Source organism: Panthera onca, chromosome D1, assembly GCF_046562875.1.
Source record: "Panthera onca isolate mPanOnc1 chromosome D1, mPanOnc1 haplotype 2, whole genome shotgun sequence".
Lineage (NCBI taxonomy): Eukaryota > Metazoa > Chordata > Mammalia > Carnivora > Felidae > Panthera > Panthera onca.
In genome coordinates, this window is record NC_138348.1 from 55360557 (window position 1) to 55379287 (window position 18731).

Sequence of the window (18731 nt, forward strand, 5' to 3'; positions counted from 1 at the left end):
AGACTGCCCAAAACCTTTCCCTTTACCAGTTTGTCATAATACCTAAAATTCTAACACTATAACTTCATTCAGTTCTCTAACAAACACATCCTGAGTGCTACCCCTTGCAGAAGTGGTAGTAGTCAAATGGGTAGGGGTGTGTGTGTGTGTGTGTGTGTGTGTGTCTGTATCCATGCCTCATGAATATTAGCCAGATTAGAGAGAGGGGCAGAAGGCTCTGGAAATGCAGGCCAAGAAAATAATTGTGACTACAGAAACTGAAGAAGTCTTTCTGGAGGTAGGAAATCAGCTCAGCGTGGAAGCATAGGAGGATATAAAATCATATGTGCCTCTTTAGGAAGGTAACCAGTGGCTTTGGGAGAGACCTGGATTTGAATTCTGGTGCAGGTGCTTACAGGCTATAATGACAATCAGGCAAATTATTTTCCTTTCATGAGTATCTCTTCATCTGTAAAATGGACAGACAGCTGTCAAAAGACAGCTATGTAAAACACTAGCTCCAACCTGGTGCATGGTGGGAATTAATAACTATCCTTTCTTTCTCCCTTTTTCTGGTTAGAACAGGAACACACATCAGGGAGGGATGCCCCAAGACAATGAAAATTACTTTCCGGCTAACAGAGCAAAGCCTTTTGGGGGTTAACAGAACAGAGAGTCAACCTGAAAGGACATCTCAGGAGTCAAGAGAGTAACAAATCCAGGCATATCCGGATCCAGGTCTCAGCCTATATCTCTCTCCACCACAAGACATGTGGCAACCCATTCTGGACAAACACCACATGGTTATGCATCTAGTTAGATGAGGAAATGGAAACCCACTCCTCAGCTCCCCGCAAAGACAGCCCTGTGCCAACTTCTGGTACTAGTGCAAGGAAAGGATTGAGTCCAGCTGCCAACATTTTAATTAGTCCAACCTTAAAAGTCTATAACCACAGGAGATTAAAAGGAGCCCCCAGGGAAAGCCTCTGCCCTTCACCCGGTTCAGCCAATTAGATCTGCTCAAGTGCCCTAATTTCCAGCCCTGAATTCTTGGGGGAATCGGGCCTCACCAAGCTCTAACTCCTGGCTGAGTGTATAGGCACTCACTCAGCTCAGGAAGAGCAGTTGGGTGTGGGTTGTGAGAGAGGCAGTATCAAGTATGCCCTGAGGCCCTGACACCCTTCCAGCATCAGTAAACTAAGCCTTGCCTTCTTGCCAGGCTCCAGTCCTCCACCCCAGTGTCCTACTGTGACTCATTCTCCCAGTAGCTATACCCTAGCTGATCCACACCCAAAAAGCTAGCAAAGGCTAGTTTGGATTCTCAGTTCTGGGGTAACCTCACCCCAGTCATGCTTGTATTTTAAAGGAGATTCTCCAAAATGGAAATGACTTCAAGACTCCAAAGAATTGAGCTACATGGTAAACCAGGAGGCAAATACGAAAACTGAGGCACGAAGGGGTAAAGTTCAAGTTAATGACAAGATGTTACACTTGAAAAACAACAAACTTTACGTTTCCCAAAGGCTCTGGCTCTTCTCCCTTGCAAGTTTTCCTGTTGTCACTGAGAGTGAAAAAGCAAGGTCATAAGGAAAAGTGAGAACCTAGGGGACATAGGGTAGTAAGGAGACAGGAATTATACAGATGACCAGACAATTCAAAGGAAAACTAATAATAAATTGCTCACATTTGTGTAAGACTTGTCACATTATTTCATAAGATCTGTACACATCAACCTTGTGAGATAGGGTCTATTAACCCCAAAATACCTGGTATGGGGAAACAGAGGCCTAGAATGGTCAAGAGTATCACAACCCATGTTAATTATGACTACTTAATTCCTAGTCTAGTGTTCTTTTTTTTTTTTAAGTTGTATTTATTTATTTGGGAGGGGGGGCAGAGAGAGAGAATCCCAAGCTGACAGCGCTGAGCATGACGTGGGGCTTGAACCCACAGACTGTGAAATCATGACCTGAGCCAAAATTAAGAGTCAGATGTTCAACCAACAGAGCCACCTGGGTGCCCCTGGTGTTCTTTTTTATTAAAGTACATATTCCATAAAGAAAACTGTGGAGACTCAAGAGAACCAAGCTAGGAAGAGGGAAGAAAAAGAAATAAAGGTTCAAGGGAAATAAGTGAAAAGAAAATACTTTAAAACAAAGCTACAAAGGGGCACCTGAGTGGCTCAGTTGGTTAAGTGGCTGACTTCAGCTCAGGGCATGATCTCCCAGTTCGTGAGTTCAAGCCCCACGTCGGGCTCTGTGCTAACAGCTCAGAGCCTGGAGCCTGCTTTGGATTCTCTGTCTCCCTCTCTCTCTCTGCCCCTCCCCTGCTCATGCTCTGTCTGTCTCTCTCTCTCTCTCAAAATTAAATAAACATTAAAAAAAATTTTTTTTAAAAGACAAAGCTACAAAACAAGAAGCAGCCATTTTATTAATCAGAAAATCTCGCGTTCTCCCTCTACTCTCTCAGAGGGTGTGGGACAAGACATCAGACAAGATGGCCAGTTTCAGGCCCGCTTCCATGACAGAGAGCTTCATAACCACAGATCTGCTACCTGACAGTACACAAGCAGCTTACTCCCCCTTCTCAAGAGGACTCGGGAACATATAAACTAAACCAAAGAGATGACCACAAGAGGACTCCAAGCACTAGCTTTGAGCAGTAGCTACACCCTAGTACCTCTGTTGCCAGGGCTTACCCTGGTCTAGCAGGAGTCTCTCCCAAAGCATAGCCTAAAATTCAGCTATCACTCTGCCCCAACATCTTAAGCCAGCAGAAGCAGAAGGTTGGCAGAAGACCCTGGGGCAAAGTGGGTCGTATTCATCTTCTCTCAGGCCAAGAACAGCTGATAGGATGTGATCACTCAGTGTTCTTTCAGTAATAAATTTATTTCCCACTAGAAAAGTGGAGATACAGGACTATGGAAAACTTGGCACGTTCCCAGACCAGAAAGCCCCAAATACAAGTGGGCAGCCTAGGACAGCCTAAAGTGAAAGAAGACCTTCCATGAAAAACTGTGAGTTTAAGTCTGCTCTCATTTGGCCAAAATACTCAATATATACATGGGCTCCACCCCCGCCATTATCCTGGAATAGTACCCTCACACAGCACCTAAGAGTTTTACTAAGTACCTTATCTTCCGTAGCCTCCATAAGGTAGAGATTAATATTCCCTTTTTTTTTTTTTTGCAAATTTGGAAACTAAGGCTCAGAGAGAAAAGGGAAACTTTTCAAGATTTTATAAGCAGAAAATGGCAAAGCCTGGAGTTGAACCCAGATTTTTCTATCTCCAAGACTCTCTACTTTTCCTACAGTGAAAGCCCAGCTTTGTTAGGATGCTTAATAGCTAAAAAACAAGAAACTTAGGTTCTCAGACTCAGAATCCACCAAGGAGTCACTGTGTAACCTTAGGCAAATCGTTTTCTTTAGGCACCAGAGAGTTCATCTATAAAATGGACAGATCTGAAACAAGTGTGTAGAGAAAAGAAGTCTTTGGTTCCTGGAGTACTGTGAAGCGAAGCGTCTTGCCCAGCACTTGAAATAGAGTCAACTACCCCCGTCATTCATCACCCCCTAGCACTGACCCTCCTTCTGACTGCCATGTATTTTATGATAATGGCACCACCAGGCTCCTCATTACCCAAACTCAAAACATGGACATACCTCTGACTTTTCTCTTTCCTTCCCTCCCTCCCCCTAAACTGTAAGTCCTATTGATTCTACATCCACAATGCAGACCCTAATCCCTTCTCGTGAACAATTGCAAAGTCTCCTCTATCTGGGCTCCCTACGTCCAACCTCACTCCTATCAGTACATTGTGTACACACTGTGAGATTAATCTTCCTAAAGCAAAGCTCAGGTCATGTCCTCCCTTGGTCAAAACCTGCAAGAACAACTTATTGACTACAAAGTGAAGCCTAAATTTTTTAGCCTGGCATTGAGGCCTTCCCTCATCTTTCCTCAATCTTTTATGCCTAATTTTATAGTACTCTCCTTCATAGATGCTACTCTCCAGCCAATCTGGACTAACTAATGTCCCCTAAAGACTACTTTTTTCTGGAGCACCTGGGTGGCTCAGTCGTTAAGCATGTGACTTCGGCTCAGGTCATGATCTCATGGTTTATGAGTCTGAGTCCCACCGAGCCCCACTTCAGGTAAACCCCACTTCTCTCTCTCTCTCTCTCTCTCTCTCTCTGCCCCTCCTGGGATTCTCTCTCCCTCACTCACCTGCACGCCCCCTTAAAAAAAAAAAAAAAAACTACTTTTTTTCACTCCATGCCTTTACACATGGAATGCCTGCCTCAACCTACCTTATATTTCTGCCTAAAGTACCCAAAGAGCCACTAACCTGCTCCCACCTCCACAAAGCTTCCTTTATCTCACTTTCCAAAAGGACCATCAGTATCATTCACAGGGCACTGAACCTGGATTACCTTGCACAATAAACTATAAAATGGGGGACCCATTGTGAGGATTAAACAAGATCCCGTACTTGAAAGTATATAGCCCAGTCCTAGTACAGAGCAGGTACTCAATAAATAGGAGCTCTTATTATAATAAGGAAAAGTATCAATGCATATCTTAACTTCCGTATTATACACAGTACTTCTACTGGCAGGAACTGTCATATACCATATGACATACATGTTAAATGTTGCCTGAAGAAATAAAGAAGACTACAAAGATACAGACTTTGTCCCAAAGCTTATATCCAGAAGATCTCAACCATAATGCTAGTTTGGGAAGATACAGACTGAATACACACCACTCGGTAGCAGTATACTTCACCAGGGTGATATTCCCATTCAGGATTTATAAGTGAAATACACCCTCTCATTCCCTTCCTCACCTCCAAATTCCTAATCCCGTTTCTTCCAGGGCACTTAGATGACAGAACAAACTTATGCCACTAACCATCTGGGAAACTATACATTTGTAAATCCAAATGCACCTATCTCAATTCATATAGCGGTTTCTTCCCCTCCCCACAAGTTATTAAACTAAAATAGAAACATCATTGGCCTTTGGGTCAGATAAACCTAAATTCAAATCCTGGCTTAATAACCTTGGGAAAATCACTTAAATTCTCAGAGCTACAGTCTCCCTATCTACAAAATGAGAAAAATATTCACCTTTAAGTATTGTGCAGATGTAAAACACTTAGCCCAGAGCCCAGAACACAACAGGTGCTCAATGAATAGTAGCTATCATCATCATTCTTATCATTGAAGTTATTTGAGTTGTCTTAATTACATATTTATCTCTTCCGCAATATGAAGTATGAGTTCCAGTGAACTTTGCCCTTGTCAGCAAAAGTTACTTGAAACAAACCTCCACAAGCTTGGCTACCCGGCCAACACCCATGCACGCGTGCGCACACACACACACACACACACACACACGGACTGCATTCTAACCTGTGTATGTATTCTACCTGAAGGGCACCCGTCACCCTGGCCACTACATTTTAGATGCTGGCTCTGGGAACTTGGCAAACGTGGACACATTTGTTTTAACATACACTGTAGTGATGAGAGTTCTGAGAGCTTCCTGAGAGGCCTGAGATAACCCAGAGAGGCTGAGCAGGAGCAGAGCTACCAAATCACCCTGGAGAGAGAGAATCAGAAGCATATGAGATTTGGAAGCTTGCCTGCCTCCCTGCCCGTGAGATTTCTGATCATTACGTAGGCCAGAACTCCACACAAGGCAGCCAGGAGCTCAGTGTATGTGGCTAACAGAGGCAAGGGACAGATGTGTCCTCACTGGGCCATGCTGGCAGCAGCACAGCTATCTCTCTTACACCTCTGCTTCCTCCACCAAGTGTCCCTAGAGGCCCTTCCCGAATGCCCTGAAGGAAAGCTGGTGTGATGTCTGCTCAGGCTGGAGTTCTCGGAGGCCCAGGGAGCTCCAGAATCAGAGATAACATTTAAAAAGCCAGTCATCTTCACCAGACTATCCTACCTCCCTGCTATGCAACAAGCCCAGCAGGAAAGAAGTCTCCTCAATTCCCCAAGCAGGTTAAGAAAAGCAATTAAAGTTATACTGTTCATGTGGCTGCCTCAAGTTTGAACTGAGGTAAACCTATGTGGAACCAAAAGACAGGGACAGCAGGACCCAAGGAAGCCTTGTCCACAGGTCTCTTGTTGGCCCTGTCTGAGCGCGGCCCATATGCACTCCCCCCACAGCCAGCTGCTCAGGGTAGCCACTGATGTGGCAAATAAAAACTGCTATCCACAGTCAAGGGCCAAACCATCTCCCAGAATAACTAATAGCTGTCATTGAGCACAGCTTCAGTAGGTGCTCAATAAATAGGGATAAAGTACTAGTCTGCAAAGAAATAACGCTCACAGAACTCCTCAGAAAACCCACCATGTGCATTCTAGCCCTCATCTCAGAGCACTCTTGTCTAAACTTTTCACAGAAACTGATGTCAGTTTACTCAGAACTCTCCCTTCATGTCCACTCAACCCAAGGATCAACTCATTGTTATCCATTCATTTATTCAATAAATGTCTATTGGACACGTACTCTCTGACCAGCACGGTGATAGATACTAAGGATAGGTACTACGGTCAACAAAACAGACATGGCTCTTGTCCTCAAGAGAGAGGAAAATATGCAAAACAAAACAAAACAAAAAAATCAAAAACAAAAAAAATGGCTTTAAAATCTATACAACCCTTTCATATAAGTTAACTCTCTTTTAACCTCATTTCTCAAGTAGTTTGGGTCACACAGCCAGTAAGGACTTAAGCCAGAGCCCAGCGCTCTTGCTTCTACATCGGGCTATCTCTTGCTTTAAGAGGCATGAGCAGGGTGTGAAGTGCACAGAGTACTGCAGATAGCAAGTGCTACCAGCTTGATCAGAGATGAGAAGGAACTCATGGCTAGCACTAATGTCAGGGAACCCTTCACAGAGGACTAAGAGGCTAGGTAGGAAGAAAGGAGGAGAGGGAGGGGCAGTCTGAGAAGAGAGTACAAGGGCAGAAGGGAAAGTGAAAGAGAGGCAGTAGAAGGTGTGTCCTGCAGACCAGGATAAAGGAAAAAGTGTGGCTGGGCCAAGAGACAGAGAGAGGAACAGAGGAAGACGAAGTAGGCAAAATGTCCTGGGACCAGAACCCTAGGTCAGGAAGGAGACCACCACCCACAGAGGGTCTTCAGAGCCTACACCATCTCTATTCCAAGCTCCCCAGCAGAAAACAAAAGTACAACGCTGATGGCTGGTTTGAGGTTTTTCTTTGCGCGGCCTCTCATGAAATAAATCTGCTCCACTCTGACAAACATTACAGGGCCATAGCCATCTCTGCACAAGTCTGCTTGCCCCAGCAAGCTGCGCCAACGTAGGCGAGATTTTGTCAAATTCTCAGTGCCCAAAGAGTGCCCTTGGCACCTTCCAGGTGGCCACAAGTAACCACACAAAGTTTTAGATACATTTACCCTTGCTGTGGAGGCCCCAAGTCCATACATTATGAAAGCAGCTGGGCCTAACAATGGTGAGACATGCACTAAAGCTCTCTGATGCTCCCCCTTCAGGGAGCCTGCTCTGTACATCCCAAGAGACAGAGATTTCTCTTGCTCTGAACTGAGATGCCAAGGGAGTGGTACAGAATGCAGATATTAGTCACCAAATGCCACAGGTATTACTGGCTCCTTTCCTTGCCTTATGTGAAAGCTCTCTAGCTGTACGGGGAAACTCCTCAGAAGCAGTGCTTGACATTGACTTTTGAATACTCCCAATTCTGCCCAGCCCAATTTCTGTAAACAAAATACAACATTGTGAACCACTTTCTGGTTTTCCTCTGTATAGGTCTCAGACCTCTAACAATCCAAACTGGCTGCACTAGGGTAGAAAGACTCCACAACAGAGTAGAAACAGCACATGAAGGAGAATCAGACATAATTAGATTCTAGCCTTGGCTACCACCTTCAGCAAGTTTATTCCTCTCATATGTAAAATGAGGAGTTGGGGAGAGATAGTCCTTAAAAGCCCTTCAGCTTTGACACAGTAGGATGTTAAGTCCTGGCACCTAACACCAATATCCTAAAAGGTCAGAGTGAGTTTTCCATCTGTCATTGTATAAGTCCCAATTCAATGCCACTTGTAAGTCTAGCTCTCTGAGGCCAAGCTGGGGCAGTAAAGCCTCCAAGGTCAGTAGATGTAAAATGGGCTTCAGAACTGAAGATATCAAACAAGGAGGTGGGAGGCAGGGCTAGAACCTAGGATAAAAAGCTACTCTAGGATTGGGCCTAAGACACAGGAGGAATATAGAGGGAGGGGCCATGCCAACTCTACATGTCAAAGCAAAGAAGTTATGCGTGAACCAAGAAGATATAATATCAAAGGAAGTACAGAGAGACTCCACAAAACTCTAGGAGACAAGCAAAGGAAGTCGAAGAAAAGCTAAGAGGGCATAGCACCCAGAAGCCATTGTTCCCAAGATGATGGCCTTAGGGTGATACCACAGGCATCCTCTAAGATGGCCCCAGTGATCCCATCCTTCTGGTATTCATGCCCTTGTGCAGGCCCTTCACCTTGAGTATGGACTAGACTGACTGACTTGCTTCTAACAAATAGAATATGGCAGAAGCTATGACACATCAACTGCAAGATTAGGCAGTAAAAAAACTGTCATTTCCATCCTCGGCACTCCCTCTTGGATCACTTGTCCTGGGGGAAACCAATTGCCACGTCATGAAGCAGCTCAATGGAAAGGTCCCTGTAGCAAGGGACCAAGGTCTGCAAACACGCAAATTAACTTGCAAATGCTCTCCCCCCAAATGAACGTCAGCCGCAGCCCAACAATTTGATGCAACCTCATGAGAGACCTTAAGCCAGAGGCACCCAGCTAAGTGACACCCACATTCCGAACCCACAGAAACCATGAGATAATAAATGTTTACTATTTTAAGCCTCTAAGTTTGGGGATAATTTGTTATGCACCATTACAGGTGGGGACCAGGCCCATCTGGTCAGCCATTTCAAGTCTGCAGGTGGGGCTGGGGAAGTGGTTACACCCAATAAAAGGAAGGGGGTATGGGCCGGAAATAAAGTCAAATACCAGCATCCAGATTCTATCAACAGCTTCCCTTAGCCTAGAATAAACCCTGAATAAAAGCCTAGTTTGGCCACACCCTGAGCCTATACACATTTGATGGGTACACCTCAGGGTAAACAATGGATCTCCAGCAGGTTCAGGGTAGCAACTACCCTTAGAGAGGCGACACCATGAGTAGATACCTGGATTCTGACTGAGGCTTTTCAGTCCCCAACTATCCCTACTTACATAGTACTTTAGAGTTTATGAAGCCTTTTCAGTATAGAAGTCATCTCATTTGATCCTCACTAGAAATCTGTTCACTAAGGTTATTTATTCTCTTTCTACAAATGAAAAAACTAAGGCTGAAAGAGATGAGATGACCTGCCCTCCACTAGATCCACAGCTAGCAAGGAAAGGAGCTGGAATTCTAAAGTCCCCCTAAATCCAGATATTTATGTATGATGGCTGTGGCCAACTCAGACCCTTCTGCAAAGCCGAGACAATCCTCTCACTCTACATCTAGGCTTCTATCCAGCCCCACCCACTCACTTGCCAACCCTCTCCTCCCCACTCCACATGGGTCCTTGTGGAGTTAGACAGTTTCCCAGCTACTCTTAACTGCATTCTCTTGTTAAGGACTGCAATGATAAGAGTCTGGTGCCTTTAAAATCCTACACAAAGTTCTTCCAGGTGAAATGAGGCTATTACTGGACCCAAACTGATCTAGATGATTTTTCCTAACAGAGACAAAGAGTGAGAAATTCTAAAACAGTGAACTTTCTAAGTAAGTGAAGCTTATTTCTTCAACGTTAGCTAACCCTTTCCAAGGAAAATTTTTTCAACTTCTAACCAGCTTAGTGAACTACAGGAGAATCAGAATCAGAAAACAAATCCCCTTCAGTTTAGTTCTACAAACTTTATAAAATACAAAGTATACTACATGCTAAGCAACGTGCTAGGAACCTGCTGTCCTAAGCCCCGAGGAGCTTATGGTATACTGAGGAAGGCAAGCACATACACAGAGGACTCCAACAGCATAGCATGGTTCTTAAGATTGTAGACTCCACCAGCCTCCACAGCAGTACTTTCTGATATATGACTAGACTATTCAAACATCCATGTTGATATAGCCATCGCCAGACCACTTAGGCTAAAAGGGCTCTGAGTGTCAGATCAGTGAGGAACACATCAACAGGTATTATGTTCTGATGAAAGAAAGAAAGAAAGAAAGAAAGAAAGAAAGAAAGAAAGAAAGAAAGAAAGAAAACAGTAAAGGCTTAGAACACAGATCCCCAGAGTTATACTTCTGATCCTGTCAGAACTATATAGGACCAAGAACACAAGTTTCTCAGCTGTAAATTTGTCACCTTTAAAAAGGGCATAATAATAAAAACAGTCCTACCAACTTCCAAAGTTGAGGATAAAATAAAATAGATTATAAAGGAATGAACAGTACTGAGCATGGATGAAAATATCAAGTACCCTGGGTGAGCAGCACCCCCAAAGATTGAGGAAAAGCCAAGAATGTGATGGTTTGAAAGGAAGAGAGAAATTATGAGCCATTCAAACAGGCCCAGATTCCACTTTTTCCAACAAACTTTAAAATAGGTTTTAGGGCTAGGCACAAAAAAAACAGAGATGAATAAAGGACAATCCCTCCTCCCTTCTTCCACAGAGCTTACACTTGGGAGAGAGCAAACATATACAATGTGTTATGTGCTACATTAGAAATTTATACAAAGTGTCCTGGAGGTAATAAAGAAAGTTCTGTATTGTTATTACTTTATTTCTTAAACTGTGTCCTGGGCACATGGTATGCAATGTATTATTCTTTATAGTTTGTTATATATCTTAAATATTTCATATTTTTTTAATGTTTATTTATTTTTGAGAGAGAGACAGACAAAGTGCAAGCAGGGGAGGGGCAAGGAGAGGGAGGGGATACAGGCTCCAGGCTTCAAGCTGTCAGCACAGAGCCCAACACAGGTCTTGAACCCACAAACCACGAGATCCTGACCTGAGCTGAAGTTGGATATTCAACCAACTGAGTCACCCAGGTGCCCCAAAATATTTCGTATTTTTTATCAGCAGTAACCAGAGAGAGAGGGAGAAAGAAAGAAAGAAAGAAAGAAAGAAAGAAAGAAAGAAAGAAAGAGAAAGTTCTGTTGGAAGCCCAGTTTGGTGTCTTTCTCTTTCCCTAGAAGTCTAACAGCCAGAGCTGCTGGGTTTCCTGGAGTATCATTTCCCATAAAGGGAAACGTACCACAGCATGCCCGTGAAGTCATTAAGCAACGTATCTCCAAGTTACTCAGCAGGAAATGAGGGGCCTCTTTGTGCTCAAAACCCAAGTCCTGTGGAGCCCTAGGAAACCATTCCCCTCAACAAGACCTCGTCCCTTCCTTGCCAGAGAACAGGCATTCTTAACATGAAGGCCCCACATTCCTAAGGAGACCATGGACAGAATTCAGAGGGGACTGTGAATTTGGATGGGAAGGAAATTGCATCTTTATTTCCAATATTCTTTTACTGAAAGTTAATATTTCCTTCTATTATATATTATGGGCAACCAACCACAGTATTACCAACAGGACCTATGATTTTGTCACCAAAAGAAATGATAGACACTTTCACATTACATTACACTGTTGTAGGCATCTCAAAATATTATTTACACTCATCATTATTTCAAAATTATGGTAGTTCTTAGCTCTGCCGCTACATTACATCTGAGCGCAATCTTCTGTCTACAGGCCCTCATGCTAGGTAACTGGCCAAGTATGAAGCAACTCTGCCCAGTTATTGTTCAGCCAGCCACCAAACAGTGAGACTCCATGTGCTCACCCTGGTGACCCAGACATCTACAATGCCCCCTTTCCTCCAGCCTTCCCCAAGTCAAGACCACTACTCCCTCCTCGTTCCCTTCTGCCTCTACCCAACTCTTCCTTCCAGGAAGCCCTCCCCAGCCACCTCAGCCTAGCCCAACCCACACACAGCTCTCTTAATCCTTAGTCTACAGTGTCTACACTGCCTGGATTTTTGCTTCATTAAGCCTGTGCTTTATGCTACATTTAATATTCTCTAAATAAATATTCCCACCCCTACCCCCCAGATTTAGACTTCTTTGGTAGCCCTGTCTCTTTTATAGTGCAAAGCAAGCAGTAAGCACTCGTTATGGGCTTGCGGATTGAATAACCAATTAAGTCAGGGTCCTTGACTCGACTGTCTTCATCTAGTTCCACCAGTAACCCACTGTGAAACTTTGGTTTGATGCTTCTCTGGATGTCGGTTTCCTCGTTTGTAAAAATAAGTGGGTTGAACTAACTGATGTTTCCACCTCTTAACTTCTGAATTAGGCAACCACTTTTTATCTCCCAAGATCTGAGAAAAAATTATGGGGGAAACCGAAATGCCTCCCCCAGCTCTCCCAGGCACTGTTAGTCACTTGCTCCTCTGGGCTTCCCACACTCTTTTGTGTGTATATACAATACCTCTATCACAGCATTTGTCACAAGTTGTGAGAGAGTGTGTAACCTAAGGGCTGAGGTGAAGGCAGGGAGAAGAGTCAGGCTGCCTGGATTCAAATACTGGATCTACTTCCCACTCGCTGTATAACCTTGGGCAAGTTACTTAACCTCTCTATGATTCCATTTCCTCAAATATAAAACAGGGCTAATACTTAGCACACCAGATCACGTAAGAAATAAATGAAACAAAGTGTTTGGAATAATGCCTGCCACACACTAAGAACTCACAAAGGCTAGTTGCTATTATTGCTGCTGTTATTAATGTCTTACTAGGCACTGAGCTGCTACTTCAGCTGGATCTCTGTCCTCCTCCTATTCTCCAAACAGCACTCTGCTTATGCTTTCTCTTGCAGCACCCACCACACAATATATTTATTTATGGATTTATTTCCTATTTCCCCACTAGACTGACTGTAAACTCCTTGAGGGCAGAGAACATGTCTGTTTTGTTCATCCTTAAATTCCCACCACCAAACATAGTGTGTGGTCCAGAGAAGACACTCAAACATTTGTTGAATAAATAGCACACGAACTGCCACTCTTTGAGGTTTGCTGAATAAATTAACCTAGCTAAGAGGTGATTGTCAAAGCCAAGGTATGGATGCAGATGATGTCCTAGCTGCCCCAGGATTAATGTGACCCTCTCTCAGCCCCAATATTAGCCTCAGCCAAGTCCCACCCACCTGCTCTTGGCCCCAGTCCAGTTCCGGGAGCTACCCTCAGCTAAAATTAGCATAGCCACCAAGATGGCCAGGCCATTTATAGCCTCGGAGGCAGCAGCAACTAGCCGGGTGGGCAGGCAGAGTTCTGCCTTCCCACTACCATCAGGAATTGATTGAGAAACCAGCCTGCAGTCCACAAACTGCCTAGATGCCTATCCTGCAAGGCCCTGTTGTGGCTATAATGAGTCACACCACAGTTCCTGATCAGAGACCCTCAGTATCTCCAACACTGGCAGTCACAACCTGACTCACCTGGGATCCCCCCACAAACATTCTACAGAAAACATTTTGAGTTTCTGGAAGCAATGAGCCCAGAGTGTATGGGAAGTTCCAAGCATCAGTTCCAGGACAGCTTCAGAAATGCAGTCCCCAGGGTAGCACTCTGATGCACACATATCTTTACTGAGAAAGTAACTTAGCACAGCTGGGTGTGCAGGCATCAGAGAGTCAGAGGTGACAAGAATGGCCTCCCTACTGTCCAATGAGAGAGCCTCATAGCAGACCACCTGCCTTCACTGAAGGAATAGGACTTTCAGATAAACATATACGTCCAACAAGAGAAAAAAATCCAATTCTCTGGCCCCTGCAGAAGATCTGGATCTCAGCTACAGTCACAAGGGCCTGCCTAAATAATTCACCAGGAAGAAAGTAACATTCTCTCAGCCCTGCCTAGCACTCCTTTAACAAAGCAGAGCCAAAGAAGATGGAAGAAATCTAAAACTTGTCTAAAGACTGCACAGAACCAGTTTCTTCATCTATAAAATAGGGGATAATACCACCTGCCATGCATTCTAGTAGGCTATTATGAGACTTTTACAGGAAAAATAGCTGTGTAATTGTAAAATATAAACTGTAGAGAGCAAGGGACACTTGGCTGGCTCAGTCAGTAGACATATGACTCTTGATCTTGGGGTCTTAGGTTCAAGTCCTACATTGGGTGTATAGATTACTTAAAAATTAAAAAAACCTTGGGGTGCCTAGGTGGCTCAGTCGGTTAAGCATCCGACTTTGGCTCAGGTTACAATCTAATGGTCCATGGGTTCAAGCCTCACATTAGGCTCTGTGCTGACAGCTCATAGCCTGGAGCCTGCTTCAGATTCTGTGTCTCCCTCTCTCTCAGCCCATCCCCGACTCATGCTCTCTTTCCATCTCTCAAAAATGAATACACATTAAAAAAAATTTAATGAATAAGTTAATCAATTTAAAAAAAAAAAAAAAAAAAAAAAATATATATATATATATATATATATATATATATATATATATATATATATAAATAAATTTGGGGCACCTGGGTGGCTCAGTCAGTAGTTAAGCATCCAACTCTTGATTTTGACTCAGGTCGTGATCTCAAGGTTTGTAAGATTCAGCCCCACGTTGGGCTCTGCACTGACATCACAGAGCCTGCTTAGGATACTCTCTCTCCCCTTCTCTCTGACCCTCCCCCGCTCATTCTCACTCTCTCTCAAAATAAATAAATAAACATTCTAAAAAAATAAATAAAAATAAACTGTAGAGAACACATAAATTGACTAGGTATGCTGAATCTGATTAGAGAAATGGCAAGCTTACAGACAAGTAAAATTCCTGTGTTCTAAGAATACATGGGGACTGGAAAAGCTAGGAGAGTGCCTGGCTGCATAGAAAGCTTCTCCTCAAATCCTTTAGCAGAGTCCTGTCTATGAACCACCTCTTTGCAAAAAAATGAGTCCCTGAGTCAAAGTCCCAGACAGGCCAGGCCCAAGGGGATAAACTCCTAGAACAATAGTGCTGGGGTCCCCAGGTTCCCACAAACTATAACCATGCCCAGCACCTAGGGTATCTGTCTGAGACCTCCCTCCTTAGTATTCAGTATTATTATGACAACAGAAACTAATTTATTTTTTTAATGTTTATTTATGTATTTTAAGTTTATTTATTTTGAGAGAGAGCAAGTGAGAGAGGGGCAAAGGAGAGAGAGAGAGAGAGAGAGAGAGAGAGAGAGAATATCCCAGGCAGGTTCCATACCATTAGCACAAAACCCAACATGGGTCTCAATCTCAAGAACAATGAGATCATGACCTGAGCCAAAGTCGGACACTTAACCAACTGAGTCACCAGGCACCTCTATTGTTCATTAATTTTTGAGAGAGAGCAGGAGAGAGGCAGAGATAGAATCCCAAGCACGTTCTGTGCCATCAGTGCAGAGCCCAATACGGAGCTCAAACTCATGAACCACACAAGCATGACACAAGCCGCAATCCAGAGTTGGACACCCAACTGACTGAGCCACCCAGGCACCCCTAACAGAAACTAATTTCTGAACTGAGAGGAACCAAACCAAACAAGAGGCCTAAGTGATACAATCAGCATGGCCAGTCCTTTAAGATATGTTGTAAAGAGGGCTGTCCCCCTAAGCCCAAGTCATGGGGTGGTTCTGAGGGATGCTAGAATGCCTCTTACTTTAGGCAGGTGTGGTCACACACGTGCACATACACACAAATCTTGATAGCAAGCTAATGCCTAAAATTCAAAACTTTATCCCTTTAGCCTGTGTCTAAGATATAAAACACCCCCCCCCCCAAAAAAACCTCATTTTATGCCAGGCACTCATATTTTAGGGTGAGAAAAGGACCATTTTATCAGTTATAAACAGGAATGTCACTGAAACAGCAGAGATGCTCCAGTTTGATCTACATCTGCCTACTAGTCTTTCCCTTCACAAACCCAGCAAAAACCAAGCTTTGAGCTACATTTCAGGGCCCAAGGAGATAGCATATGGAGAAAGAGGTTTAATATGTGAGAAAGACCTATCTTCAAAATAACAGCCTAGGTGCTATGCTTGGACACAGGACAATCCTGACCTCAAATGGAACCCAGCCCTTCAGATATCTGGAATCACACTCACCTGAATCAAAGAAGTTAAAAAAGGGAGTTTTCCAACAAAGAATCTATCACCAAAGCCATCATCTGGATCCATCCATGAAACTTCCCAGCCACCATGACCTATGTTTCCTTTTCCTCCTTGAATCAATGGGTATCCATTGAGCAGTCCCCTCATTTAAGCTTGTCTACCTTCATCAAGAACTCAGCTATAAACCCTCCCCACTCTGCACCCCACTACTTTGGATAGATCACAATAACAGAGTGAGAGAAATGGGGAAAGAAAACGGAATTCCTTCTAAGCCTTGTGTAAAACAAATGAATTTTACAAAAGTACTCTTTCCTTCTGCAACAGAACACCAAAGCTCCCGATATCTGACAAGTCTCCATGATTTGCATAAGGAAAAACAGACCAAACATGTTATAGAATCCCTACCCTGATCAGTCAGAAGAAACAGAATACATCAACAAGTGGTCCCAGAAATCATACCATACCTATGATAAGAAAAAGCCATTTAACTCCCTCGTGGTAAGTGGGATTCTAAGGAACTATGTGGATATTTCAAATGGGATAGCTAAAGACAGAAGATTACCTAAGGGAAGGGTGGGACTAAGTTTCCCACGCTTGTTGGAACAGAAAGACACACCTCAACACCAAGCTATAGGGCAAGAGGGCTGGCCCAGCCCTGACTTTCCCTGCCCAACCCAAGTGGCCTCAACCTCCCCTGTGCTGCCAAGTGCTGAAACTGGCCAAGAGCAATAGACTTATCATCTGCCCAAACCATTCTTCCTAACAAGTAGTCCTGAGAAAGGGTCCTGGCTTGATAAACCGAAAGGCCAAGGTGCCCCAAAGGCCAGCCTCTTCTGGTTATCGACAAAAGACATCCTGGGGAGGGAGGAGGAAAGTTGTTCACGAGAGACAGAAACATTAGCGGTGGCTCCTGAACAGAAAGAACTCCTTGGGTTACTGAGAACAGACAGTGCCATGTGTGGGTCCTCCATCAACTTCATATGTAGAAACCTAAGGTTCCACCTGCCCACTCAGGCACCTCAGTTCTGAGTCAACGCCCCCAGCCCAGTCCAGCCCGTGGCAAGGCCTTACCTGCTGCAGTGGACTCCTCAGAACTAGCCCCTGAGCCGGTTCCTGTACCCTTCTCGCTGTGGCTATGGCTGAGGCTCTGGCCGTGATGCAGGAGGAGCCCCCAGAGGAGCCACAGGGCTACACGGGCGCACACATCCATGACTCTAGGTCTCAGTCAACATGCGCCTGATGTGGACACCTCGGGATCCCAGAGGCAAAGCCGGGAGCCCAGAAGTATAGCCGACAGTCCTGGAACCCCAGGCAAGATGCCCTCGAGGCGCCGCAGCTGTCCAGCCACCCGCCGGCCTGCCTCCTCCGACAGCCAAAGGTCAAGTGCTCCAAGTTTGGGCGCGGGAGGAGGGCGGGTGCCTCCGGTCCAACAGTGGGTCCGCCGGAGCTGCGGCGGCCTGAGCGCCGGGTCTGCTCCGGCCGCTTCCGGAGAGTTTGGACAGGGTGGCTGCGGGGCCGCTGTCAGCTCCGCAGCGGGCTACACCTCTGCGGGAGGGGGGCGGACGGGCGGGATCTCCCGCGGACACCGGAGTGGGGGAGGGAGGGAAGGAAGGGGAAGAGGGGGGCACCTGGCCTCGCCCCGCCGAGTAGCCGCGAGCAGCACAGGCTGGGAGAGGGCGTGCAACTCGCAGGTCCCCGCGGGCGCGGGCGGCTCCGGGATCCCAGGCCTCCTAGGCCGAGGTCAGCGCCCCCGCCCAGTCCCGTGCCCAGGCGAGCGGCGGTGCCCAGGTTCAGCCGGCGGACGCGCACTCGCCAGGCCCGGGACAGCGGCTCCCCGGCAGGCTGGCGGGCGGCGCGGGGCGGGCCCGGGGCGGGCGGGGGCGTGCTCTCCTGCAGGCCCGCCCCGCGCCGCCCGGCCCCCAGCGAAGCCCGGCCCGCCCCAGCGCCGGGCTTATCCCGGAATAACCTGTTGGAAGCTGCTGCCGGGTGCCCCCAGCCCGCGGTTTGCTTCCCCAGACCCCGGCCCGCCCTAGTCTCTGCCAGGACACTCCTCCCGCACCAATGGTCCGGTCCCGACCTCCCCTTCCCTCAAGGGAGTCTCTCCCGCTCTAACCGCCCGCGGTTGGGCTGGCGGGCCACGGACACGCAGTTGCTCAGGTAACCCAGGCCTGCGGCGACGGCGACAGTAACTGCCCTGCCCGGGTCTCCGGGCCTCGGTGATGCTCCAGTCGCCTCAGCTCTAGAGCGGGGTTGGATAGAGGCCCCTGGCACAATGATCGCAGTCCCGGGCTGCCTAAAGCGACAACGGCCTGGCACGGTTGGGCCGGGGGCACGCTCCCAGCCCCCACCCCGGACCCGCTTTCAGGCTCCGCCCGCCCGCCGCACCGCGCAGCCAATCAGCTTTCTCCTCTCTGCAGTTTAGGAACCTGCGCGCTTAGTCACCCGTGCGCAGCGGCCCCTGGCGGACAAATCTGGGTGCTGCAGACAAGACTGGAGCTCCTGGGAGGCCCTGCCCCTTTGCAGAGGGTTGGGGAGTGAAGCAAGGACCCGCCCCGGGGCAGCCCATTAAGGACTG

At 46.2% G+C, this 18731-nt stretch overlaps 1 protein-coding gene across 5 annotated transcripts in view; it reads right to left on the reverse strand.

The window, feature by feature from the left end:
• The window catches only part of STIM1 (stromal interaction molecule 1), a 183202-nt gene extending 164684 nt beyond the window's left edge, over positions 1 to 18518 (reverse strand). For 2 of the 5 annotated variants that reach the window (XM_060605783.3, XM_060605785.3), the window contains exon 1: positions 17228 to 18515. In XM_060605783.3, coding sequence (XP_060461766.1) covers positions 17228 to 17366 — 139 coding nt within the window. In that variant the 5' untranslated portion in view covers positions 17367 to 18515. Of the gene's footprint in view, positions 1 to 17227 lie in introns of all 5 variants that reach the window. The other 3 variants (XM_060605784.3, XM_060605786.3, XM_060605781.3) reach the window with 2 other exon arrangements.
• Positions 18519 to 18731: the final 213 nt, after the last annotated feature.